Source organism: Etheostoma cragini, chromosome 21 (assembly GCF_013103735.1).
Source record: "Etheostoma cragini isolate CJK2018 chromosome 21, CSU_Ecrag_1.0, whole genome shotgun sequence".
NCBI lineage: Eukaryota > Metazoa > Chordata > Actinopteri > Perciformes > Percidae > Etheostoma > Etheostoma cragini.
In genome coordinates, this window is record NC_048427.1 from 3,482,894 (window position 1) to 3,510,262 (window position 27,369).

The 27,369-nt window shown below is 39.3% G+C and overlaps 1 protein-coding gene and 1 non-coding gene across 3 annotated transcripts; both read left to right on the forward strand.

Moving 5' to 3' along the window:
- The first annotated feature begins 643 nt into the window (after positions 1-643).
- LOC117937483 lies at positions 644-758 on the forward strand. Its single transcript, XR_004655170.1, has one exon. It is a non-coding gene; the product is annotated as a U5 spliceosomal RNA (small nuclear RNA).
- A 914-nt stretch (positions 759-1,672) lies between these two features.
- On the forward strand, positions 1,673-27,361 carry arhgap27 (Rho GTPase activating protein 27). 2 transcript variants are annotated; one of them, XM_034859976.1, is made up of 20 exons: positions 1,673-1,795; positions 2,199-2,304; positions 3,268-4,127; positions 14,422-14,880; positions 16,637-16,876; positions 17,520-17,600; positions 17,781-17,903; positions 19,770-19,856; positions 19,972-20,034; positions 21,221-21,288; positions 21,409-21,496; positions 22,224-22,325; positions 22,633-22,731; positions 23,597-23,702; positions 23,844-23,978; positions 25,194-25,292; positions 25,388-25,465; positions 25,609-25,740; positions 25,894-25,999; positions 26,184-27,361. In XM_034859976.1, exons 3-20 carry the CDS (start codon positions 3,327-3,329, stop codon positions 26,359-26,361), a joined length of 3,045 nt encoding a protein of 1,014 aa, XP_034715867.1. In that variant the 5' UTR covers positions 1,673-1,795; positions 2,199-2,304; positions 3,268-3,326; the 3' UTR covers positions 26,362-27,361. The 2 variants fall into 2 exon arrangements, with proteins under 2 accessions (XP_034715867.1, XP_034715868.1); XM_034859977.1 differs by lacking the exon at positions 19,972-20,034 and having other exon boundaries at positions 1,674-1,795; positions 26,184-26,434.
- The last annotated feature ends 8 nt before the right edge of the window (positions 27,362-27,369 follow it).

Genomic DNA, 27,369 nt, shown 5'->3' on the forward strand with positions numbered 1-27,369 from the left:
GGATTTTGTTATTTAACGACGACATACAGTATGTGTGCATCCATTCGACATAACGATAATATTCGAATAATAATTTGAATAATAATTATTATGTCTTTTGTGCATCTCTTTGTACTGGAAAGCTTCCTGTGTGAAAACGGAATTAACAGGAGATAATCCTCTCGATTTGTTTTCACCATAGTTTTTTACGCCTATGGGTGTACAGCGCATGCGTAGTTTTTTTTTTTTTTGCCTTGTTGTGGTATTTTATTCCCTTTTGTGTGCATTTCCCTGTTTTTATTTTCGTGTTTGAGCTAGTTATTAACGAGGATGGCAACTGGGTTCCTTTTGTTAAGTTCAGGAGCTAGCAAAGCTTTATTACTATTTATTACTTTATTATTCCATACTAGTGTGGTATGGAACCGAGCTCAACGTACCACTACCCATCATACACTGCGAGCAATATTTCAAACGTTTGCTAAATCTATCGTTTAGAATAAACACGTTTATCTTAAACCATATTTGTAATATAAATTGTGTATTCACATAAATAGATTATAGTTGACATAAACTATTAGTTCTAGTTTTGTCGGCGCACTGCCACCGTTACCGTGAGGTGTATGTCGGGAAGTGACGACCTCTCCAACAAGTCGTAGATGTCAGTACACTCATGTTTCTCTTCAGATCGTATAAATCTTTCGCCTTTTACTAAAGATTTCCGTGGAGAGGAACAATATGAGTTCAATCTAATTTTTTGATGCCCTGCCTTGTGCGGGGCTTCCTAATCTTGTGAAAGAACAAATGTAATTACCACAAAATTTTCTCATCTCATGGCAAGAAACAGTCACATGATACGCCGTTGGGAAGATACAGTTAGAGGAACTGACGTCTCGGGCGGGTGCAGCAGACGACGTTGATTCCACGTGAATGAAGGATAGAATGTATTCACGCAGTGTTCTTGTGGACCTTCATACGTTCTCGAATTCTCGACACAAGTATAGGCTAAGTAATTAATTCAATTAGTGGATTTTGTATTGGTGTGTAGTGCTGTCTAAAAACAAAACATAAATGCAATACCGTATCATCATGAACATTTCTTTTTATAACCAATGGTTATAAAAAATATATTTTACTGATATATATCGACATACGTTCATTTATTGCAAGAGATCCTGTCACCTCAAAATGAAACCACACAAAACGCCTGTTTGATTGTGTGTGCAGTGAAAATCCACCAGAGGGCATACACCTACAACAAACACGTGCTTAACTGACAGCAGTAATAAGTACACATGCAAATATAATGAATGCAAATTGGTCGTGTTTTACGGTCATGTTGTCATATCTTATTTCATTTTTAATTATTTTTTTGTGCCTATAACCTGCTAATAATAATTACACATGACTTTATTTTATTGTCAACATGCAGTAACAGTAACATTTCCTTTTTAATTTAACAACAGGGTCACATGTTTTGTAATGCTGTATTGTTATGTTAAAATGAATCAGCACAACTCCCCGTCAGTGAGGTAGCCTACCATGAAAAGAATGCACACATGTCAAAAATAATTTGGGAAGTATGGTTAAAGTTAGACTTCCCATTTCTTGTGGCTTTAGTGCTGTACTGTATGACTGGCTGCCTCTTTCAGTAGAGAAACAGTCACACAGAACAGGAAACAAAAGTGGGGTAGGCAAGCAGAGGCAACACATGCAAGCAGCAGTTTGAGCTCTACGACTCCGGCTCTGTAGATACCAAATTGCTTCAAGGTTGTTCGAGATACATCTCATGGCAGGGACTTTTTGGAAACAAAATCTGGCAAGTAGACGAAAATATTATCACACTGTAACCTCAGGGTGTGCAAGTCCAGCATGGGATTTCTGTCATTGTTGAGTGTGCTTTTCAACATGAATGTGTATTCTGATTAACATATTATGTTGCACTGACTTACTGTGAATTGTCAAATTCAACATAATATTGTGAGTTAAGTCTGACTTGGAAATGAGTAATTGAGCTTAAGTTAAATCATATTTCCTCTTTGGGTTAACTTTTTATTTTCTGTATTTTATTTAAATTTGGCGTGTACAACACTTATACAACCACTCACATTTGTTTTGATTTCACAATATGGTTGCAACAAAAACAAATGATTACAACCTTTGCGTGTGAAATAGCTGCTGACATGACATCCTGTTGTTTCTATGTGATATGTGTGCTGTAGGAGACAACAAAGAGCTGTAAACACTGATACTGTGATCATGGGCAAAACGATGCCTGCTAAAGCAAGCTGAGATTGCCAGATGACATCGCCCTGACGCTGAGCCGAGGTTGGTGCAGACTTCCTGTTTTGTGGCAAAGCAGTTTTCAGTGTGCTGCTCTAGAGGTCTCTGAGTAAGTTTGTAGGTCTTTTGCAGCAATTGAAAGCAACTTCCTGTCTATTCCTGTGCACAGAATAGAGTATTTTACGTGTGTCAGCCTTTTGTTCATAATCTTAACTCCAAACTGCGTTAAATTTTCTTGTAAATCTGCATTCTTGTGAAATATCAAACACTAACCATTACTGGACGGGCTACCGGTTACAGGGGCCCAAGTCGCGAGGGGGCCTCTGAGCCACAACCTCAGTTTGATGTGAGTTTTAACATTTCTTGTTTGAACGTCAATCAAACAACTTCAAAATGACAAAAAATGACTAATAATGACATTTTAGATTTGCACTTGTTCCTACTTTGTACTGCAGTTGCTGCACAACAAATTCCCTTGGGATACAGTGGGGTTCGACATTTTGGGCACCCCAGGTAAAAATTTGTATTCATGTGTATTAAGAAGCCAAGAAAAGATGAAAAAATCTCCAAAAGGCATCAAATGACAGATTAGACATTCATATTATACGTCATAAAAAGTTGGATTTTTATTTCCATCATTTACACTTTCAAAATAACATAAAACAAAAACATGGCGTCTGCTTATGTTGAGCACCATGCAGAGTTAATACCTTGTCCCCCCCCCCCTTTGGAAAGCTGAGAACTGACGGTGTCATTAATACAAATTTTTACCAGGGGTTCCCAATCTTTCGAACCCCACTGTAAACAAAGTTCTATTTTATGATATCTCATCTAGTCAAACTGACACAAAAGGACAAGTCTGTGTCCAGGGGTCCATTGTCTCTTATCTGCCCATGACACTATTGGTGGGAGTGTGTGTGACAATGAAACATGAGCCACTGATTGACATTTATAATGACTACCTTTTAAAAAAAAGCCAAACCAACTTCACATTTCCTGTATTTGCAGCTCCGAGATGTTAGCCGTGTGCCCACAGTAACACAGAGGCCCCACAGGTGCACCAGAGCATGGAGCTGGTGTCTGTGCAGTATGAATTTGAGTACAGAGCGAAGGATGGTCGCCTTGTGTCCATTAAGCCTAATGAAAGTTACATCCTGGTCTCCAAGACTAATGAGCACTGGTGGCACGTCCGCAAAGACCAGCACAGCAGACCCTTTTATATCCCTGCAAAGTATGTGAAGGAGCTCCTATCACTTACTGAAAACCCTCCTGATCCTAACAGCTTGAAATCCCCTGAGTGTGTGACGAACAGTGAGCCAGGGGACATGGCTCACATAACACCACGTAGAGCGACAACAGTGAATCGTGGAGCAGCTCTGGATGCTTCAAGAGAGACATACCGCTTCTCCACTTTTGGTTTCTGTGAGAACATGCCAGATGTGAAGCCTAGTGAGACTCTGGATGAAAGACAAACTACCAGCAGCTTTGCTGACAGCCAGAATAAAATAAAGACACACAATTCAACAACAGGCTTTTCATTTAGCTCTGCACCTCTGAATACTGACAACCTGCAACTGTACACAAAAGCTCATCCTGTGCCAAAGGTAAAAAACGGACATAAACAGCCACCGCAGGATGATGAAGTAAAACAACCACAGACTTTTCTAGACAATGAGGATACGGACTTTCCTTTACCCCCTAATTCACCAATATATGAAACCATACCAGAGCTTAATATCCCAGAATTTGACACGTTTCCTGAGCCTCCTGATCCTGTTGATTCTAAGGAGACATTGATGTCTGATCTGCAGAATTCAAATCAAACTGCAGGGACATCGTCCTCTACAGATGAGCCTCCCATTGAGCAGGTAAGGTTTTTCATTCATCATTCTGCACTCTCATGAGATGTGTCACTGTCATTTTACAGCCAGAAGAGGGTGCAGTTTAATCATGTAAAAAGATTTAAAGTCTTCTGACAGGGAGCCACAGTTAAAGAACCTTTAATGTTCAAAGCAAAAACAGATCTCTGCAAAGTGTTCAGAATTAGTTGCAAATATAAAATACACATTCCTTTTGTATTCATTAGTAATAGGACACATGCAAATAATCACTGATGCAGCCAGTTGGTTTAAAGAGTCCCATTATTAGTCACTTGTATCTAACAGAATAAGAAAGATGGGAAACATGTTATGCTTCTCAAAGTAACATTTCTTCACCAGATATTGAATTATTTAATAAAACTGATTTTCTTACTAGCCATTGACACATGCAACGTTGTGACATGAGGCTGCAAGCTGACACTTTATTGAATTTAAGGGGTTCTATGCTCTTTGTTGATGTGCACAGGGCTGCAGCGTACTGGAAATCTCAGCCCACCTTAACTTATTGTCTTATAATACATTTTATTATTTCACTTCCTGCTCTCAGGAGAACCACAACTCATCAAACTTTCATTTAAATGTGTTTACACTGTGGGGCTCAGTGCATCTTAAAGTGGGTGGAAATGATGAAGAATACATGTCAAGTTTTAAAGTAGGCTAGTATTAAACCAATCCTTCATTCAAAACTTGAATAAAAGAAAAGAACTATTAGCAAAAAAAACATACACAAAGTATCACAAACATAAGTAGGCCTATTTATAATGATTAGTTATTCTATTCAAGTATTATTATTATTATAAGTCTACAATTTTAATGTTGTGGTTGTACAATAGCCTGTAGTTAAATGTAATTAATATATTAGTCATGTGTTGGGAAGTTTAATCCTAAGAAGGAATCATTTGGAAACAGCAATATAGTTCTCAGATAATTGTACTGGCGGGAAAAAAGTTAATTGTGTAAAATCTCTTTTAAGTGAAGTAGGCTGCCTGAGAATATTGGCTGCTTCGGATACTTTCCACCACCGATTACTGATTCGAACAATTCCATTTGATGAGATTTTAAAGGCATTTACACTGAATCACTCAGTAGTTTGAGGGTCCAGACTTGGAACACCGTGTTGGTTGGGTTCACAGTTACGTTATGTGTGCCAGCTCATCAGCATATGAATGGGCGAGAAGGGCTGTCTCTGTAATACCTCAGTTAAAGCAGCTGATTCAGGATCTCAGTTTTGGTCAGCGAGTTCCTTCTGGTCCGGAGGGCGGTCACTTTTTACTAGGTGTGTATAGTTTACATTATCACGGAACATGTTATTGATTGAATTGGTGAGATCACGAAGACCTGGGGACTTGTAGTCCAGTGTGTGGTTTAGATTAGAGGAGGTTTTTGTCATCAATTTCTAGTACTTGTGAATTGCTGCGTACAGTCGACGTAACTAGAGAACAGGTTACTAACAGGTAGTGTCGGCTGGGAGGCTTCTTCCGAGGAAAGGAAGTGTTAATCTGCCGGCCACTCCCCAAGCTCCAGCAGCTGCTACCTGGTTTCCCCAGCACCGATGACGATTCTGGGAACTATGACTAACCAGTAACCCCACCGTCGGGAAACAATGAAACTTTAGGGAAATATCCGGCTATAACTCGAGTAACCTACTTTCCTGATGGATGTATAGTTGGTTGAATACAAACGACAACAGAACTTTTGTTTCACGTAAGTTTCACTGCACTTATTTTTGCACCTGTTGCAGGATCTACGGTGAGAGTGTGAACATGAATGTGTTTCTATCATCGTGTCTGTGTGTGTGTGTGTGTCCCCTCTCCCAGTAGCCTACACCCAGTGACAGTGTGTGCACCATAACACTGCAATTACTAGCACAGTTTGTTGCATTAGTGGGAGTTTTGTGTTTGTTTTTAATACAAAAAAATATGTGAAAACCTAAATGTTTAAATCGTCACAGTTTGTGTGTTTTCTGGAGCATGAATGAGCCCCAGGACTGCAGACGTGCCAGGACCCCTCAAGTGTATTAATTGTCACCCCACAATGGAGGGCCATCTCCATGGTGATGTGAGGGGGCCTGGCCTGACTCCCAAGCAGGGCTTTAGAGCTTTTAGTACCAGTCCTGCCATGCAGTTGGCCTGTGCGTGCATATGTAATGTGCAGAACTTGCAATTAGCCCCAAATGTAGGTCACTTCATATCGAGGGTATGTCTTTGGTCTCTAATGGGATGTTAAGTTTGGTAAGTGGATGACAAATCCAGTTGGGATTGGTTGTGGTTAACTTCACAGCTTGCTGAAAGACGTACTTGAATGCATATTCAGGCCGGTTTTGTTGTATGGTGATTCTCTTCTTATTGTTACGTGGAGCCTTTACATTGTGGTACAGTATTTATTGTAGCTGTCTGTGCTACCAGTGTGTGTCTGAACAGGCCATGTCTAATAAATCTTTATCACTTTATCACAGTTTAAATAATTTACACAAGGAGCCCCAATTTCCCATTGATTGATGGCAACTTAAAGAAAAGTGGCCCTCTGCCTTGTCCTCTTGTGCACATCACATCACACACCCCTGCCAATGTGATATTTTGGCATTTAGAACTGTACAGCACAGGCCGTTCTTCCATATCTTGAGAGGAACTGGAGGAACTATTGCCCGATTGACAGCAAGAGTAGGCCACAGTGAAAAGTACAGTGCTCTGTGAAACGGACCAAATCAAAGGCCAAGAAACTGCTCCAACAGGTAGTGTGAGAGTGTCTCAACAGACCTCTCTGTACATGCCTGCTTGATGCAACACGTGTTCTAAGAACAGGTGCACGTAGCTCCAAGGATGAGCCTTTCATGTTGACTAGGGGTGGGAATCACCAGAGGCCTCCCGATACAATATCATCACGATACTTATGTCACAATACAATATAATTGCTATTTTAAACATAGTGCAACATTCTGCGATATATTGTGCTTTTATTATTTTATTATTTATTCCCAATTTCAAATTATGTCCCCAAAAGGAAACTTTGTCAACATCTTTAGTTTGAATGATTCTGATGAATGAATTTTTTTTTTTTAATAATCGGAAAAGGCCTAATGTTGGCCGATAATATCGGTCCGCCGATACACCGGCCAGGCTTTAATTGTCAAGCAGACAAAATGACCATTACACACATAATAATAGATTGATACTTGGCTTTTGTCATGGAAAATATTGCGATATGATGCTCTATCAAATTTTTTCCCCACCCCAAATGTTTACCCTTTGTTAGTCATATTGTATATCTGGGATCAACGTTGTGTTTTGGTATTTAACCATAAAGCTTGAAAGAATGAGATTCCTTCTGTCTCTGGTTGAGCTTTTAGAAGTAGTCACACAGGTTCGTGCACGTTTCAGCTGAAGTGAATGTTCTGGATGCAGCTCATTTACGATGTGACAGTAGAATAGTTTGTGCCTCTCATGTATTACCATTTCATTGGAGTCACAGAGCTAAATGGTTGTTTAACACCATTTATGGCTGTTCTGAAGGTATTTCCAGAATCCTCCAACACTCTTTTAACCATCAGAATGGAAAAAAATACTCTTTTGCAGGATAACAAAGATCTTTTCAAGCCATTTCTCAAGTTTGCGGCTTTATTTCCTAAACCAGGCAGACCAGATTTTACATTTCTGTGCTCATTTGTAAAACACAAGCTGTTTAAATTTTTTTAAATTTTGGTTAATGTTGTACAAATGAATACAGTTGCAGCTTAGAAAATGGGTTGAAAATTTTTATCGTTCAACAGATTGAACATTTTTCTCATCCGGATGGTCAGAAGAGACTTTAGATGATTCTGGAAACAGAAGGCTGTGTTGTCAATTGAGGTTCTTGGTTTTTCAAGATTGCTGGTTATTCATTTTTTTTAGAAAAACTGACGCTTATACCTCTGTGACCCAGACATAATGGGGATACATGAGAGGCACAAACTGATGCTAAGGTAGGCTTAATAATACGTTTGGGTACGGGATTGTCAAGTAAGGCTCACACAACAGCATGCAAAGCAAGAAAAGAAAAAGCAAAAAGTCTGCATTTTTCTTGACTTCAGTTTGTGTTTGTTAGACACGTGGCAATAGTAATATAAAAAAGTAATGTAGTGATAAAGCTTGGTTTGTCAAGAGTTGCATGACTCATATGCACGGGAATGTCTTCCCTGTCTACCTTTTTGTAAAATGTTTTTGTTTAGCAGTAATGACGTGCTTAATCACAATGATCCTATCATTCAGTACATCCAACTTTGAATACATTGGTGCCTTGCTGCAGTTATTAGTGCAGAGCAGAAGATTCCAAGAACCAAAAATTCCCAGCTGAAGTCCTGAATATCTTCAGTTTGTTTGCATGCTGACTGTTGATATTTCCTTGCACCTGCAAACGTCAAGGTGGCACCCTTGCAAAAGAGCGGAGTTTCCATATAGCTGCATCAGAGAGCATTGCAACATCTGGTATTAGACATTTCCCCTCCTGCAGTCCACCTACAGATTTTGGTTACTGGTTTTGCACATTGGGATGCAAATCTGGCCTGAAGTGCAAAAATGAGAATGCAATAAGCTGATGGGTTCCACGTTGGCCCTTTCTGGAGTTATCCTGGATTCTGGGCCGTGAGGAGTGTGATGTAAGAGGAGGTGGCGCCCGATGGATTCAATAGCTCAACTGTGTGCTTTGTGGCGTGATTTGAGCCCCAATTTGGTACTCCATTGTTTGATTGGATGAGCACTAATGTGGTTAAGTAATCAAGCAGATTGCTGCTTCATGCATTGCTGAGGACAGAGAGTTGTCAGCTCTGTGCTTGGATATGGAAATCATGCTAAAAAACGTGGCTCAAAATCTAAACGCAGTTTAAAAAAATAATGTTATTAAATATCCATTTCCATCTTTCAAGTCAAACAAAATACATACAAAACTCTGCAGGGATGTAAAATACATCCTTCACCAGAATCTAAAAAATCAGACGCAACAGTATAATCTTTTTTGAGGTTTTTCCAAAACGCATTTGAATGGCAAACTATACTCTGTCCAGGCACTGCATGTGCAACGTTTAGGATTCTCCAGGAAGTATTGATTCACCACAGCCGTGACACACACTGGAACTTCTGAAACAACCGACATAGATGTACCCACAGGCCTCAAACCCAATTTGAGATTAATCCTAGCCCAAAAAACCTCCACAACGTGGTCTGCCTGCTGTATGCAGACAGGCACATTTTGTACCATGTAGAAGGAAGTGATGATTGAACAATTGGCCCATAAACCAGACTTCCTGTTTCAAGCCTCGTGGACTCGGCAAGAGTAAACAATACAATGTCTCATCAGAATAGCTGGTCAAAAGCAGTTCTCCTATGTTATTGTGGGGAATTATTGCTTCATTTCTTTTCCAATCATTGTGTGAGTGACCTACTGTAGTACTAGGTTGAGTACTGTACATTTTAGAGCAAAACATAAACAAAGCTTGTATAGCTTTCTTGTTCCCTATAGTCTTCTTTTGAGTATAACCCTAAAGTAAAAGGCGGGTACTCTTTTTAAAAAAATTTAAAAAAACGTTTATTTCAAAATTTGTTAATACAATTTGACAGTTCAATATTGACACATTCAGACTTAAATACCCCAACCCCCCAAACCTTCCATGGCAACATCCGAGGGTACTTAAAGTAACATAGGCTATGAAAAAACTAGCTATAAAGAAAAAGATAAATACATACATAAGGTAAAATAAATAACTTAATAAATAGACAAACCAAGACCTAATAGATAAAAAATAAACAAGATTTTCTATATGTACAATTGCTACCATGATATCAACAAACAATACTTAATGTCCACACAGGGGCTGAAACATCAAAGTGATTAAAAAGGCAGGTACTCTTTAAAAAATGTTTCCATTAACTGTCTTCCTTTTTTATCATATGGGTGAACAAGCAGGAAGTAGGTTGAAGTGACCCACGCAGTTTATGTTGCTCCTTCTATCAGAGCCTCTTCTCTTATTTGTTTTCATTGAGTCTTTCTGTTTTTGGCTCTTAGGGCCCGCAGACAGTTGCCCTTTACCTCCCTACCCTGTGCACAGGAATTCATGTATATGGCACACAAACACACACACACACACACACACACACACACACACACACACACATCTCACCCAGTCCTCACACAGCCCCTTCCTGCTGCTATTGTAACAGAGCTCACAGTTCTCCTTTCTATCTGGGCCGCCACTGTCACAGCTGCTGCGAGAGAAGGATGTGTGCGTCGACGTGGTAATGAATGTGCTTTTGCTTCTCTCCCATCACAAGTTGATGAAACGTGGTCGCACGCTCGAGCCGCTTCAGTTTGGTGTCCATTCGTATATATTTGGATATATGGATCCTTTAAATAGAACAATATAAACATGGTGGACACGTACTCCAGGGTTTGGTCAAGTAACGGGGCCAAGCGGGGCTTGACTCTGCCGGTGGGTCCTCAGGTATGTGATCACGCTGACATCAAAGCAGCTTTTATTCCTACATTGTAAAATTTCAGTCTCTGTGGTCAGTGTGCTTTATATGATTTTTATGTTTTGATGACACTCTTGCTTCCTGCTTTGGGTAAACACACCACCCCTGCACTTGTTTCTTTTCCTGTACTGAGTAAAATGGCAATAACAGTGAAGTGACTGCTGAACGCTGTCGCTCCAAAGCTCATCCATTGTGAATGTTGGTTTTAGATTTTTAGTTAGTTAAATAACTCGTTTATGTGTTTGTATGCGTTAAAATGGCGCAGGCTTCAGTCTCAAACCTGTAAGTTTCAACGGAAAGCAGCAGAAAAAAGTTGGTAGTCATGGGTTTAGGGCTGAATTGGACAGTTTCGTTTGTTTGCATCTGCTGTCAATGAATACCTCAGTCAGACATTTGGCAAACTCTTTATATCACTATGACCAATCCGGAGAACAAGTGTTATGATGTGTAATGTCATACAGAGATATAATACGTAGCTGCGTCAAATATAACAACTGAATATTTCAAAATGTTGCTTAAAATGTTCCCTTCAGAGTTTGTTGTTTTATGGTAAGACAACAGACATGTTTTCTGTCATTCAGACAGTAAAGTTGATAGTGTCACAGCTCCCCTAAACAACGCAAAGATACTAACATAGAACCAGTGGTGAAAGAATTTTTATATCCTTTAACTTCAGTAAAAGGACAAGTGAAAGTATTCCTTCAGAAAAATGGCCCCTGTGAGTGATATGTTTATCCATGGCATCACTTACTGATCCATAAATAGGCGAGCAACATTTTAACTTATTTATACAAACTTTTCAACTATTTCAGGGGTTCACATTCACATTTTGGGCTCATTTACAATTTTTTGTATTATTATTGTAAAATGAACAACCTTAAACAATACAATCTGAGAAATTTAGAGGAAAAATGTCTCTTTGGTATAACTGCTCACAATAAATAGGCATTTTGTTTGTTACGGGTTACAAGTCAAAAAAAGGTGGGAACTTGTTTAATCTATTTTACAAAACAAAATATTGACGTACGTAAAGTCTTGAAAAGTAACTGTCAATGAAATGAAGTGGAGTACTAACCTGTACTGAAGTAGTGTACTAGGTGAAATGTACTTGGGTTGATCTATTTGCATGCATATATTCCCTTCAAAGTGGTGACAAATCTATCACACCTTGATGAGTAGACCCGCTGTGGCAGAAGCAACAAATCGTCTGCCAAAGCTAGTCCTTTTACACCTCAGAGCCAGTTAAATAAAAAAATAAAAAAAAGATTCTAACACCCGTGTCACGTCTGTATTAGTTTATTGGACGACGTTTCACAGCGATCTTTCTCAAGACATAGAAACTTCAATCTATCACACCTTAGCATCATGGCATTGTTGTGTTGACATGCATCTGCATGTACAATTCTCCTTTTATTGCCTGTAGGATGGGTCATTCCAGTGTAGCTATTTCAGAAGTCAATGATGCAGCTCTTTCATTTCCTCTGTCTGCCTCTGGGGAATCGTGTTGTGTTGTTGGAATCAATCTGTTTAGGGGTCAGTTGTCTGGATGTCCAGCATCAATTGCCTCGTGGTTAGATTGAGATCAATAATGAAGTCAACAGATTGATTACATTGAATAGACAGATGGAAACAACAGCTGATCATGAAATCCATTATGTGGAAATGCTCTGCTTCCCTTATTATAAGACTTATTCACGTAAACCATTTTTATTTTAATGGCCTGAGCTCCTCAGCCAAAGGGGTGCAAGTATTCAGGTCCTTTACTTGATTAAAAGTAGCAATTCCACAACGTAACTAGTCTGCGTTACTAGCAAGTCCTGCATTTAAAAGCTTACTTACAGAATTAGTTTGTCTATATTTAAGTTCTGTTTACATATTTTCCCAAAGATGTGAAACATATCTGTCATTGTAGTAATAATACTGTATTCAACCAGTTTGTATTTAAAAATGCTCTAGGAAGGAGCACCTGAAAAAGGCAGGCAGGTTTCGGGGCGCCTTGGTACCTCACCTGCAAGAGTGTGCCGCCCTTATTCAAAGGTTAAAGTTCTGACCGCAGTGGCCCTGGTTCAACTCCCACCCGTGGTCCTTTGCTGCATGTTGTCCAGAGGGGCTCTTGTCCCTTTCATGCTAATCAGCTTTACTATCTATAAAGGCAAAACGGCGGGCGGCCAGATAGCTCAGTTGGTAGAGGGGGCGCCCATATATCAAGGTTTATTCCTCAACACAGCGGGCCTGGGTTTGACGCTGACCTGCGGCCCTTTGCTGCACGCTGTTCTCCCCTTTCATATCTTCAGCTGTCCTGTCAAAAATAAAAGCAAAACGGCAAAATAAAACTTCAAAGAATAAGGCAGGTTGCTGCAAAAGAAGTGATTTAAAAAATACTTGAGATAAGTGGAGTTGCATAGACAATGAGAAAATAACACATGATAAAGAAGTAGATTTTATGTACAGAACAAAGCATTATATTTTTGAATTACATTGAATAAGTACAGCTGTCAAATCTATTTAGTACAGTTAAAAAGTACAATATTTTCTTCTAAAATGTAGTTGAATTGAAGTGTAAAGTAGAATAACTTTGAAGTAATCACATAAAGTATCTCAAAATGTAAGTATCGTGCAGGAGTAAATGTACTTAGTTTCTTCCCCTGCCATCTCTAAGTTTCTTTTTTATGATTGCATGTTTAGCAGACAGTTGCAGCACAGACACACACAGGTCTCACGTCTTGATAAATATAGCTTATGAGACTAGCTCAGAGAGAAGAGGTAGTTAGAGTCGGAAACAGAGCATAGTTACTTTGTGGCACCAGGAAGCCGTATGAAAGCGTCTGCAGGGCGGGAGATCCCTGGAGTCTCACGGTGAGGAATAGTTGCCTTAGTGGTGCACGGGTGACAAATGAACAACTTCAAAAAAATATCACATTGTCTTTATCCCTCCGGGGGTCATTTGGAGTGTAATGCTGACACTTTGCATTGCATCACAGTTTCAGAGTGCTGAGGACAGAGGCAGCCTTTCATCACATCTGAGTTTCACTTGCAATGGACGTTCTTTAAGCAAATTAGTTGTGATGATCTGACTTTTTGCATGACATGCTCCAAGTCAAATCATGTGGAGATCTGTTCATGAAAGTAACATGACATGGAGGTTTTTAACAGCTTCCCTCTAATAGACAGAAACTGAAAATGCGTAAATTCATTTTAGGAAAGGTAGCTGCTTTGCAGTGGGGCGAGACAACGCCTGATGATAGTGGTGAAGTTTGATCTAGTTTTTTAGTCCTCTGCAGTTGGCCTGTGTGGCCAGATGCTGTCATAGGTATGGTAGTTCATATTTGTAATAGTATCTAGCATTCATCATGGCTATTTTAGCAAAACAGCCCACAGATTGGCATGTAAGTCTTCTTTGACTAATACATACACATCCACTGGGCATTTTGACAAACGTGTGTAGATGTTTTTGAAAATGAGAGTTAAGTTAGGTAAGGATTATTATTATTATTATTATTATGGGAGGAACTTCTATGTGGTGAGTGTGTTTTTTTTTCAGCTGTGGGCTACTTCCTGTGCTCAGTAAGATGCAAAAGGCTGACTTACTAAGAGCTGTTCAGTAGTGAGAGCAGTGGGCTGAAGGCTGGTACTTAACGCAGCTTGACATACAAGTACCAACACACCAAACACTGTCATTTGCAAGCTTGTTTTACTTACTTACTTGCTTAAAAATTGTAAGTTCTTGTTCTATATAGAAGCACCTTGAAGTTCTACACATTTATTTTATGGCATTTCCACAGGTGGGGAATGAAAGACTCCAGTCAGCCGTGTACGTCAATGTAGCACAACTTCGTCAAAGCATCTCCGAGTCTCCCCCCTCGGCTCCTTCGTCCTACTCTCCTTCCTACCTTGACCCAGAGGGATGGGAGACGCACATTGATCAAGAAAGTGGACAGGAGTACTACTACCACCCCACCACGGGGCGCACCACCTGGGACAACCCATATCTAGACTCCCCCACAGACCCTGAGCCGCCTTATTCCCCCTCACCTCCTCAGTCACCCACCCTTTCTCCTTCCCTCGCCTCCCCCCCTGCGTGGATCTCAGACTGGGAGCAGTTGGTGGATGAGACCAGCGGTCGCCCCTACTTCTACAACCAGATGTCTGGGGAGACGTCCTGGGAGCCTCCAGAGCATCTGAGCCCGTACCCACCTCTGATGGAACCAATGAGTGTGCACAGGTTTCACGAGGACGGGCCGGTAAGGACAGCCTGGTTGCTCCACTTAGCCTCTCTCTGTCTCCTGTTTTAGCTTCACCCAGGGGAAAGCTGTAAATACAGACTGCTTTTAATGGAATTAAATCTCCTGCACCTACATAGCAGACAGGATTCCTTTTCATTTGGAAAGCTTACAGCTCCAATGTAAAATGTCCCAGACTGTAATGTCCGTAACTTTAAATGACATTTATCCTCATTTGGAATTTATTTAATGAGTGTTCCAGGCTGTCAGGGGAATTCAAGAGATATCAGGAAGTGTTCACTTCATAGGAATATCTCAAAGATGTTTGTTAATCACACATTAAATTGCTTTCAGCTGTTCAAGCAACAAGTGACCCCTTTTTCTGCCCCTTGATGACTTTTTTGAGCTAGAAAGACGAATACTTTGAGGCCATGGAACTGCTGTGACTTATTTATCAAAGTCACAGAAAAGTTATTGAGCTCTGTATCTGGGTCATTGTGGAGATTATTCATCTGGCATTAGTCAGTGAGATGTAGCAACATTTAACCCAAAAACTGAATTAAGGCAAAGACCAGGGTCAGTGTTAGGTATATTTATTACAGCAGTGGCTTCTTTTTTTCAATGTGCTTATTTGCTGAATGACTTAGATGACAAGATTGATGCCACTCTCATGTACGTTAAATATAAAGCCACAGCCAGCGGCCAACTGACTTAGTTCAGCACAATGACTGGGTACAAAGGAAAACAGCTAGCCTGACTCTCTCCAAAGGTCACAATAGCCTATCTGTGTGCTAGCAGCTCTAAAGCTCCAGAGGTCTTCAGAAATTAACACCGGATTACCTGGTCACAGTCCCCTGTGAAACCAAACATTCTTATTTTTTGGACAGATTAAACAAGATACATCTCGATAATTAATAGACTTTAGATGTGCTGTTAGGTGGATTTTAAGAGCCAAGCCTAGCTGTTTCCATCGGTTTCCTGTCATTGTGCTAAACTAGTCTAAGCTGAACAACATGTTCATATTAACTGACTGACAAGGGATGAGTGATATTAATAATATATTCTCATAGAACTCTTGGCAAGAAAGCAAATAAGCATATTTCCCAAAATCTTGAGCTATTTTTTTAACAAGAAAGGTAGGAGGAAGACAAACATTTCTTCTCCAGAATTATGTTATAACATGTTCAATTATCAAGTATTTGCTTTTTTGTGTAAAACTAAAGATATTTCCTGTTCGGGACTCCACAAACTTATAAAATTATTAGGGTTTCAGATGAAGTAGGACCCAAATCCAGAGACGGACTGGCAGTATGAGATTTGATCATTTATTAAACAAATAATAAAGTCCATATCCAACAAAAGGTGTGCAGAGACCAAAAGGAAAATCCCAAAACTGATACAAGCAGAATCCCAAAAACTGGACAGGCAAAACATGGAACAGTGGCAAGCAATCCACTGGCAAGGACAAACGAGAACCACCGAAAATAATCCAATATTTCGACAAGAGAGAAAGACAGAACAGAGACTAAATACGCAGGGTAATGAGAAAATAAGGAACAGGTGACACTGGGCTGGTGTAACAGGTGACACATATAATCACAAGGGCAGGAAAACTAAAGACAGGAAGTAAAACTAGACAAGACAAGGGAGAAAACAAAGACTAAAACAGGAAACAGAAACATAAAACCATGACATGAAATCCAACAAACCCACTGGTTAATCTGCACAAAACTACTAGACATATGTGTGTTAATGTACAGTGTGTTTCCATCCCCAGCCTCCACTACCTGAGGAGGACTACCCCTCAGAGGATTACCCAGCTGCTGATCATCCAGAGGGATACCAGGATCTCGTCGCGGCGGGCCCTCCCACCTTCCCTAAAGAGTACACCCTCAGTCATGTCAGCCAGACCATCATCCCCCGGGCCAACCTGGACCGCAGCACCCAAATGGGTTGGAACCTCAATGTGGAGCCCAACGGGACTTGGGTGTTCACCACTGAAAACTCTCCAGATCAGGTAGTGCCATGGACTGACTGAGGAAGATGGAATTTAAGACCACTAATGTCCTAAATACAGTTAAGATTCATTTCAGCCTGCAAAACAGTATTGGATAAACATAGACAATGACATTAAGAGATATTTCTAACATGTCTGATTGCAGTTAGCCCTTTTTTGAAGTCTGCTGAAGCCTTTACAATGTAGAATAATGATAACAATCAACAAGGAGCAGACAAGTATAGTACAACTCTTATCTATAATTTATAATTTATTCAAAGCATCAATATTCTTTACAGAATTTTCATGATGCAAGGCAGCTTCATGTATAGATTACATTTCAGAAAAATGCAATTCAAAGTGCTTTACATGAATCATTAAAAAGCTGTTAAAACTACAAGAATATAACAACAGCTTAAATAGAACACCAGGTATGAAATACATAAATAAAAGTTAGGGTGCGATGTAAGAAACAAAGTTTTCCGGGAGTTTGTTCCACATATGTGTTGCATAAAAAACTGAAAAGATAGGAAAAAACCTTTTATATTTGGAGCTATTTTAGATTAAAGTAATTGTCTTTCAAGACAGTCAGCAGATTTGTTATTGGGAAACACAAAATTGATTTAGAATCATCTTTAACTACAAAATCTTTTGTGTGCAACAGTGGATCAAGTCTGTGGATGAGCGAGGGCAGACCTTCTACTACCTGAGAGACGGCTCGAGGTCTCTGTGGACCCTGCCAGACGTAAGATCCTTCACTACACGGGAATCAATTAGAAACAGTCTGTTCTTATTAAGCAGAAGATGGCAAAAATGTATCATTCAGGACACTAATTCTTACTCTTGCCTGGTTTGAAGTAAAACCGGTCCCTCAAGATTCCAAATGATTGAAATATACAACTAAAATGTATTTCGGTGCCTCCAGGTCCCTGTGGCTCCCGCTCAGTCCAGGATGGAGAATGGTGTTGAGGCAGACAATCAGTCAGTCATCAAAAACTGGAGACACACCATGGGACCTGCACAGCTCAGCTCAGCCCAGGGTGATGGGGTACATACGGACTTTCACACACACACACACACACACACACACACACACACACACACAGAACTGCATGAACATGCACATGCTGCATCACACATCCAGGGTGTGTCAGCCGGCTCAAACAGAAAGCTTTAGTCAGGCAGAAGTGAGGGTAAGTCCCGGTTCAGCAACTGACACTCCCAGATTTTTAAACCCGTATTTAGCAAGGCAAATGAACTGCAGGGCACTCTTATGTGCAGTAATAGCTTGAGGACCGAGCTGCAGGGGGAGGGGGGAAGGAAGACAGCAATTGTACGCAAACACTTGGGAGTTGCTGGAAAAGTGAGTTTTTTCTACCCAGCATTCAGGGGTTCAACACCTAGCCTAAGGGCACAGAAGTGGTACTATTTACTGTAAGGGTTGAGGTCAGGGCTCTGTGCAAACTAAAATACTAAAGCTATCTTTACACTTGGCGTCTTTTTTTTAAAGCTATAGTGCGTACTTTCTGCCGCCCCCATGAGGAATTCTAAGTAACAACAACAAATCTGTCTGCACGTAAAAAAGCCTTCCGTGACCGGACACTGTGTCCATGCAGTTGCTAGTAGCCAAGGAGGACCGAGGAGGACCCACAGGACTAAAAAAACATGACTCTTTTGAAGAAGTAATTATCTTCATTCGAGTTCCTGTGCGGGAAAATCACCGGACGACACAATCTTCTGAACATACTGAGAAATACAGAGAGAGTTGCGTGGTGCTGCTAGTCTTAAATAGCTTTGTAGCAACTCATTTGGCAATGTCTTGAATGTAACGGATGTTCATTAATATGAAAAAGTTACACACCAAAGCTTTAAGCTGCCAGTGTCTGTTTTACATTATAAACCTATGGAGTAAACTGTCTTTTCAAAAATGTTGTGAGTGCTTTTTTTTTTAAATGCCACCGCCAACTTTTTTCTGCAGCTCAGGGCAAAGTTAATACAAATTTTCAACTTTTATGAAAAGAAATGCCCTATGTCAAGCGCTTTGACAGCCAACCAATGGCAAGCGGAGTAGTTGGACCATTTTCATAACAAAAAGGCAAAATAGAGTCATGAACAGCGAGTTATACGGGATGACCGGGTGCTCTCTGTTCAGGGAACTTGCTTTGTTTTATGTAACATTAGCAGCACCGCTCTCTCTCTCTCTCGCTCTCTCTCTCTCTTTCGCGCTCTCTCTCTCTCTCACTCTCTCTCTCTCTGTCTCTCTGTTCTTTCTCTAGTTCGCTCCACCGCTTTGTTTTATCTATTGTTAGCACTGCTCCACATAGCGCTCTAGCTAGGATATTGTGGCAGTAGCTGTTGCTATAACAACACAAGATGCCCATCAGCTGCTTTTTTTTTTTTAAACTACAAAAGCGCTTTAGTCGCCAAAAAGGAAAAAAAAAGACAACAAGTGTGAACATAGCCTAAAATATCCTAAATATCATGGTTTTCTGATTAACAGCCTCGGGCAAAATATCTGGTCACATCTGTCCTCTTATGGCCATGCAGTGTCTGTTTTTATTAATGCGAAGAATGGAAGTGACAACTATGGAGGCTTGGTTTAAAGAAGCGCTTGTGCCTTGTAGTACAGATTTTCTTTTCTTCTTTAAAGTAGAACCATTGGACACATAAACACAACCGTGAACACAAAAAAATGATTAAAATAATAAGATTAATAAAGAAAAAGAAAAGCAGCTAAATATGTCAAATAAATTCTGTTGTCATGTTACTGATAGTTTTACCCATTTTCTACTGTTATGAAATTGTTGTTTTTTACAATCACAACTACTCAAGGCACATTGCACACAGAAATATTATTCTTATTCGGTGATTTTATGAATTCAAAATCCTAAAATGTCCTTCTCCTGTTGTTCAGAGGTTTGTCCCATCTCACAGGAGGAACACCTCTGACTACAGCAGCGACAGCTCCAGTACAGGAAACTCTCCAGAGACGCAACATAACGTGAGCTGCGTTACTTGTTACTCTCTAGAATAACTCCAGTCTGAAACAAATAGTTAGCCAATAAGCACTGTGAGCTGCCTCATATCTGAGTGATGTTCTGTGTCTCTCTCTAAAGGCTATTGGGTTTAGACCCTGGAGAAACCCCTATTATCTGACCTCGCGCTGGCTGCGCTATAATGTGGGTTGTTAGTTTGAGCGTTCACCTGAGCTTGACTCACAGATAGCAGCGTCTATCTGTGATGGGTGAAAGGTGTGACTGTAAATCACTTAATGAGCATTTGTTGCACATTAATAGACTTGTTTCATTTCCTGCATCAAAATGGATGGATTTCCACTGCTGGGCTGCATATTACAACCAAACTGCCTGCCTGATAAACCTACTGTTAATTTTCCCATTGTCATCTGTACCCTGTAGAGTTTGAGATTTAAGTTCACATCCTGCTGTATTCTGCTGTATATTGCCATACACGGCACTGAGTTTTGACTTATACACTACCGGTAAAAATTTGGGGTCACATATAAATTTCCATACCACTCCATTATAGACAGATATGAGTAGGGGGTTGATCTTTAATGCAATATCTACATTGGCCGTTATCAGCAACCATTCATCCAATATTCCAAAGGCACATTCTGTTTGCTAATCCAATATGATTTTAAAAAACTAACTGAGAAAACACTGGAGAACCCTTTTGCAATTATGTGAGCACATAATGTAATCTGAATACTGCTGCCCTGGTAAAAAAACAAAACAATGCAACTGATCTGTCTACGATGGTGTGCAATGGAAATTTCTAAGTAATCCTAATCTTATGACCGGTAGTGTAAATATAGAATAAAGAAGAAAAAACATATTATGTACAGCTACCTACACACTTCCACAACATGCTTTACAACGGTCATGGTAGTTGTTATTACTAAATGTCTGTTTTACGCCTCCAAAAATTAAGCAAGTGCAATGGGAAGTCAGAAAGAATTAAGAAACCGACTAACGGAAACTTTGCTATTGTCAACAACTAACTTGTTGACAATAGCACCAGCCTTATCCTTTTAGTTAATATGTTGATTTCTATATACAGTAGTGATGTTAAAGTATTGCTTCAATCTTCTTTTGTTACAATAAATCAAACAATCAAAAGGACATCCCACAAATAAGGAATTCATCTTTGTGCACAGACTGTAAAAGAAGTTTGGATGTTAATGCTGGTTGCATGTATGCATGGCTTTTATCAAATTTGTGTTCAACATTGTGATCAGAATTGTGCGTCCCTCACACACCATCCCATACCTCGACTTTTACACATAAGCCTACAATTAGAATTTGTATAAAATAATTACAAAGTTGTGATCTTTTACATTTTCAGGTGCAGAACTTAGAAAAAGCCGGAATTCTTAATAAAACGAAAGTGTGTGAGAACGGCAAGAAAGTAAGGTAAATTAAAACTTCCATTGAGGACACTCTCACGTTGGGTGTGTTTGGAGTCATGTGTCATGTCTCCCAAAGCTTTGTTGCTTTGTTCGGTGTTAGTGATGGTTATTCCCCCCTTTCAAGGAAAAACTGGGCCCAGACATGGTCGGTTCTCCACGGAGGAGTGCTGACGTTCCACAAAGACCCAAAGTCGGCAGCAACAGGGGCCTCAGTACGATCTGCACTTAAGTATTAATAATAGAAGGACTTGTTTGAATGTGGATGAAAGCAATGGTGGAATGTAAATAAATACATTTACTAAAGTACTGTACTTAAGCCCAGTTGTCATGTACTTATGCTTAAGTGTTTCTATTTTATGCAACTTTATAATTCTAATCAACTACATTTTGGAAGCCAATATTGTACTTTTTACTTCACTACATTTAATTGATAGCTTTAGTTACTTGCAGATATTATCTATTAATACCATACAGTGTGGTATACAAACTTTTAATTAAGTAAAACAGCTGAGCTTTTACAAAAGATCTGAGTCCTTCTTCCACCACTGGAAGAAAATTGCTCATCCTGCATTAAGAAGAAGCTCTGACACCTGAATGCATCACGTTGCATTCTGTACATTTCTGAAAGGTTTGTGATGAGTTATAGAGATATATAGAGACATTTGCTTTAACCTTTGACTTTCTAATGACGTTACCTAAAACTTTGTTTTTCCTTGTTGGCACTTATTTCATATCATGTTTTATTCTTCAGAAAGTAAAAGAAACATTAAACTGCAGCATGCCGCAGGCTGGTGTGTTTCCTTTATGAGGAGTGACAGCGCAGACGAGCCCTCGGGTCATAAAGCTGACTGGGACCGTCACTGCTTTTGTTGTTCGTTTCTTGGAATGCAGCATCAGTTTCGTAAACAGCTTTCTTTCTTTTTTTTTGCCTTTATGCAGAACAAGACCAATCAGATTGTACCAGAGGTCACAGTCGACCTGCGAGGAGCGTCGATTGGCTGGGCCTCGAAAGACAAATCCAGCAAGAAGAATGTTTTAGAGGTGTGTCTGTTTGTTGACAGTGAGCACATTGCACGGTGTGCCATTTAGCGTATGTTTTATATTCCACTAGCAACCTGCTTATATTCTTTCTTATATCAGCTCTGGTATCATTTAAGACCAAACCATTTGTTTTTGAATGGTGTTTTATTGCATATACAACATTTTATATCCAATAGTTCCCATATTTAAATCCCTGGAGTGAGTTAATGAGTAAAAGGAAAATGGTTCTTGTTTAAATGTGATTTGTGATTCATATAATTATTGTTTCCCAATTGTCCTACTCAGTGTCTTATTATCTCTCCTCCAGTTAAAAGGCAAGAACGGTGTGGAGTTTCTGATACAGTACGACACAGAAAGCATCATCACTGACTGGCACAAAGTATTAGTGGACACCATCCGACAACTGGTAAGTCCTTTTATTAACCATATTTTAAAAATGAAATGTATCTGCCAGCTCATCAAGTCATTTCTGTCTGTAATCGTCTTAAATCCTTCAACCCTGCCCCAAAGTAATAGTTTGACATGTTATGAGATGTTATTATAGACTCTTGAATGTAGCAGATTGCTGCACTCCAGTCAAAAATAATTAAATGTTATCTTTGCAAATACTTGATAAATACGTTGAATTTATCTTGAGAGAAGGAGATTTTTGCAGTGTATGTCCAAGTTGCTGAAAAAAAAGGAAGTGATTTCTATGTGACTGGTCTCTCTGTGTTGACCAATGACGCTGATGAAACGCTGTTTAACTCAGGCTTAATTGCAATAAACTAGAAGAAAATGTAGCAGATTGCAGCAGTTCATTCACTTTTATTTTAGAAAATGCTTAAACTAAGTTGATTTGCATTCATATTTTACTTAACATACTGGTAGATTTTTGTTATTTTACAAAATACCCTTTAAGGACTTGAATTACAGACAAAAATATCAACAAAAAAAAAAATAGAGATCTGTACTGTATGTTCAATTCAGAAAATAAATTAATAGGTGGCCGGCGGTTGAAAGGTTGGTAGAGCGGGCGCACATATACAGGTCCATTTATTGACACAGCGGTCGCAGGCTTGACTCTTAACTTACATGTAATCACCTTCTCTCTCCGCTTTCATGTCTTCATCTGTCCTATGGAAATAAGGCCTAATATGCCTGAAAAAACAATCTTACGTTTTTTTTTTTAATAAATAGGATTGTCTTTCTACGTTTTGACCAATGACGCTGATTAAATACTGTTAAATTCAGGTTTAATTGCAGTGATTGTGTCTGTGTCCGATCATCAGGAGTACCAAGACCATCATTCAGAGGACGAGGACGGCGACTTATATGAGAAGATCGGCAGCATAGAGAGAGATGAGAAGTTTGGAGGCGGCATTGACAAGCGAAGATGTGAGTTGTTGAAGAAGAAGAAAAAGAAAAAAACTTTTTCTTTGTTTAACTCTGACAAGAATTACGTCATTTTTTGGACCCAATTAGATACATCAGAACTCATTGAGAGCTACAATTGTTTAATTGTCTAACTTTTTCTAGCCTCCAAGCCGAGTGTCACACACTCAACCAGCTCTGCAGGAGACACAGACCAGAAGAGGGTTCGAACCAAGCTGATGAAGTTCCTCATGAAACGCCCCACACTGCAGTCAGTGAAGGAGAAAGGCTACATCCGAGGTAATCTCAAAACAGTCTTAACATCATGTAGTTCTCTTCAGGCTGTGGCTGATTTGAATAGTTGCTAACAGGAAAGTGTGTTTCACTCTACCAGACGTTATTCGTGGATGAACTTATACTTAGACACAAGCTGTTTTGTATTTTTCAGATCATTTTTGTATGTTTTTGCAGAAAGGCAGGATGAAAAACATATAATATTAACACATGTAAAACCTAATAAGAGACAAAAATAACTGAAGTCATTGAATGTGCTGGTACAATACATGCAATATAGACTACATTAGAAGGACCAGGAGATTAAAGGAAAGAAATACTGAAACGATAACAGCAGGGATGCAGTAAGAATTTCAAACTTTGGTGGGTTTCTGAGGACTGTGGTCCTCAGATCTCTGCAGGGTAAATCCAGACAGCTAGCTAGACTATCTGTCCAATCTGAGTTTTCTGTTACACACTAAAACAACTTTTGAACATACATGTTCCACCAAAACCAAACCAAAATAAAAAGTTCCTGTGTGGATTAGCCAGACCCTCCTCCGCTGTGCAGTGGAGGAAGGTCTGGCAATGGGAGACTATCACCACACTAATGACCAAAAAGAGTTCACTTGAATAAAGACTGATTTACACATCTATATAAAACTTCTGGGTTTTTTTTCTTCGTAGGAGTGGTAGCTACCACGTCTTATTACTATGACTATAATAACACATTGTGTATATTCCTATTATTCTTTATCTATTATTATATTATTCAATTTCCTCGCGGGATTCATCCCAAAAAGATCAATAAAGAGTAGTTTAAGTCTCTAAGTCTAGTCTAAGTCTTGCATGTACAAATTGCATTATATGTATTTATTTTGTACTCATTTCCTACTGCATATACTATATTATACAGATTATTTTATTGCAGTTAAATTGTACCATGGCTTATACGCATGCTGCAATCTGTCACAATGTCATCTTTACATTTTACAATACTTGATGTTAGACACATAATCTATTCTTACATGTAAAATGGAAACTATGACTTATGTATAGTTATATAACCCCAACAGATTTCTTTCATTTATTTAATATATTCCTAATGTAACAGACGCTGAAGCATGTATTAATTCTGGCTTCTTACGTTCAATAGTACTATTTTTGACTGGATGATAACACTGCTACTACAACTACTGCTGCAGCTACTTCTCATAATAAAAATGTTCTTCATCCCTGTAGACAATGTGTTTGGTTGCCATCTGGCCACACTGTGTGCACAGGAGAGGACCACAATTCCTAGTTTTGTGGAGAAATGTATCAAAGCAGTGGAAAAGAGAGGTAATCCACCTTGTTTGTGTCACTGCCTCGATCATACTAAAGTGTTTTTGCTGTTCGCAGTATAGAAGTTGACTCACTGATGTGTTTATTAACAGGTTTAGAAATTGACGGCCTCTACAGAGTGAGCGGGAACCTCGCTGTCATTCAGAAACTTCGCTTCAAGGCAGATCATGGTAAAGTTTGCATCCATAAGTGTATTTAAGTCAGTAATTCAGTAAGTGACTCTACGATTCAGAGGTCACTGCAGCGTCTCACTGCAGACAGCAGCGCCCCCTGCTGTGCATTAATAGGCTGTGCCCCTGTTGTGTTAAAACAGAGGAGCTGGACCTCGAGGACGGCCAGTGGGAGGACGTTCACGTCATCACCGGTGCTCTGAAGTTGTTTTTTCGAGAGCTTCCTGAGCCGCTTTTCCCATTCAGCCACTTTGATAACTTCATCTCAGCCATCAGTAAGCACATTATTTTGCATCTAATTTGAACGCACTATATCTCCCCAGGACAAACCTTCGCATATTTGAAAATATTTAGATTACTGTTAATGATGCAGTTAGGGATTGGTAGCTCTTGATCATATTTATAACTGATTTGGTCTGGTTTTCTAGGAATTCCTGATCACAAAAAAAAAGTGTCTTACATGACTGAGCTGGTCAACTCCCTTCCTCCTTCAAATCATGATACCATGGAACTTCTATTTGGGCATTTACGCAGGTATATTATAATTGTTTTGTTTATTTTATCCTTTACATGTTTCCATCAGGTAGTTTGACAACTTGTGACAGATAAATACAAGTTGATGCAAGAATAAAGCAACATATTGTACGTAAAAAGTATGTTCAGTTAAACATGATTATTATGACTTCTGACATCATCCTCCCATTTCTTTCTCTCATAGGGTCATTAAATATGGGGACACCAATCGCATGACTGTGCAGAATGTGGCTATTGTATTCGGGCCGACTCTGCTTCGGCCAGAGATGGAGTCAGCCAACATCGCCATGCACATGGTCTTTCAGAACCAGATCTTGGAGTTCATCCTGAATGAATACGAGCGAATTTTCCACTCCAGCTGAAGCCGTCACAAGCCTCCAGTGCAGACCTTGGCAAACGTCTAAATGTGCTCAAGTTATTTGAAGTGCTAGATTTATCGTTTTTGCATGCACATAAACAGCTTCATTGCTACATCTCAAACATCTTGTAAAATAAGCTAAAAGGTTCTTCAAGTTTTCTCTGCTCAAAATATTTTAGGTTTAACCAGTAAAAATAGATAAAAGGGATCTTCAAATGGCCTTTGCACGCAATATTTCAAACATGTTTAACCAATGTCCAGATTTCCTCCGTAGGAGGCCGGCACTGTTAGAGCTACATTTGGCAGTATTGTAGGATTGGAAAGGAAGCCACACAGGTGTAAACAGGTGTGGTTTGGTTTCCCGTCTCTGAGCTATTGAGCTTGATGCTTGGGTGGAAGAAAGACTGTATCAGATTGCTCTGGCTCCTTGTGTCAATCTCACAAACCAGATTTTATCTGTTTGTTTTTATTTCTGGCTTGTAAAAATGGCAGTGATGATGGAACCCAAGTCAACCTGGAAACATGCATTAATGCTCTCTAAAAGAAATGATCAATGATTGCTTCCATCTTTATTTTAGAAAGTTTATTGACATTTAAATATTATTTTTAATTTGAAACGACAGTATATCGCATATGGCAATATCTGAGATTGTATTCTAATATTGTTTCATTTTTACCTATGAATTTTAATGTAATATAGAAATGTATAAAAAATAAATATTAATACCAACATATTGCTGTGAAATAGATGGTGACATAGAATCAACCTTTAGATAATATTACACAATAGAATGCCAATTTTCAATCATGCTGTACTTGAAAAAACTGTAACACCATAGCAATATAAACTAGTGACAGTAAAATCAATCGGACAATGAAAAAGAAAAAAGGATTGTAGAAGAGATGTATGACCTGTAAATAGAAATAGAAGGCATATTTATGCTGAAAGTTGTTGAAAATGCACAAGTTATTACATAATTAAAAAATAATATTGTAAAAAAGCACAGCTGTG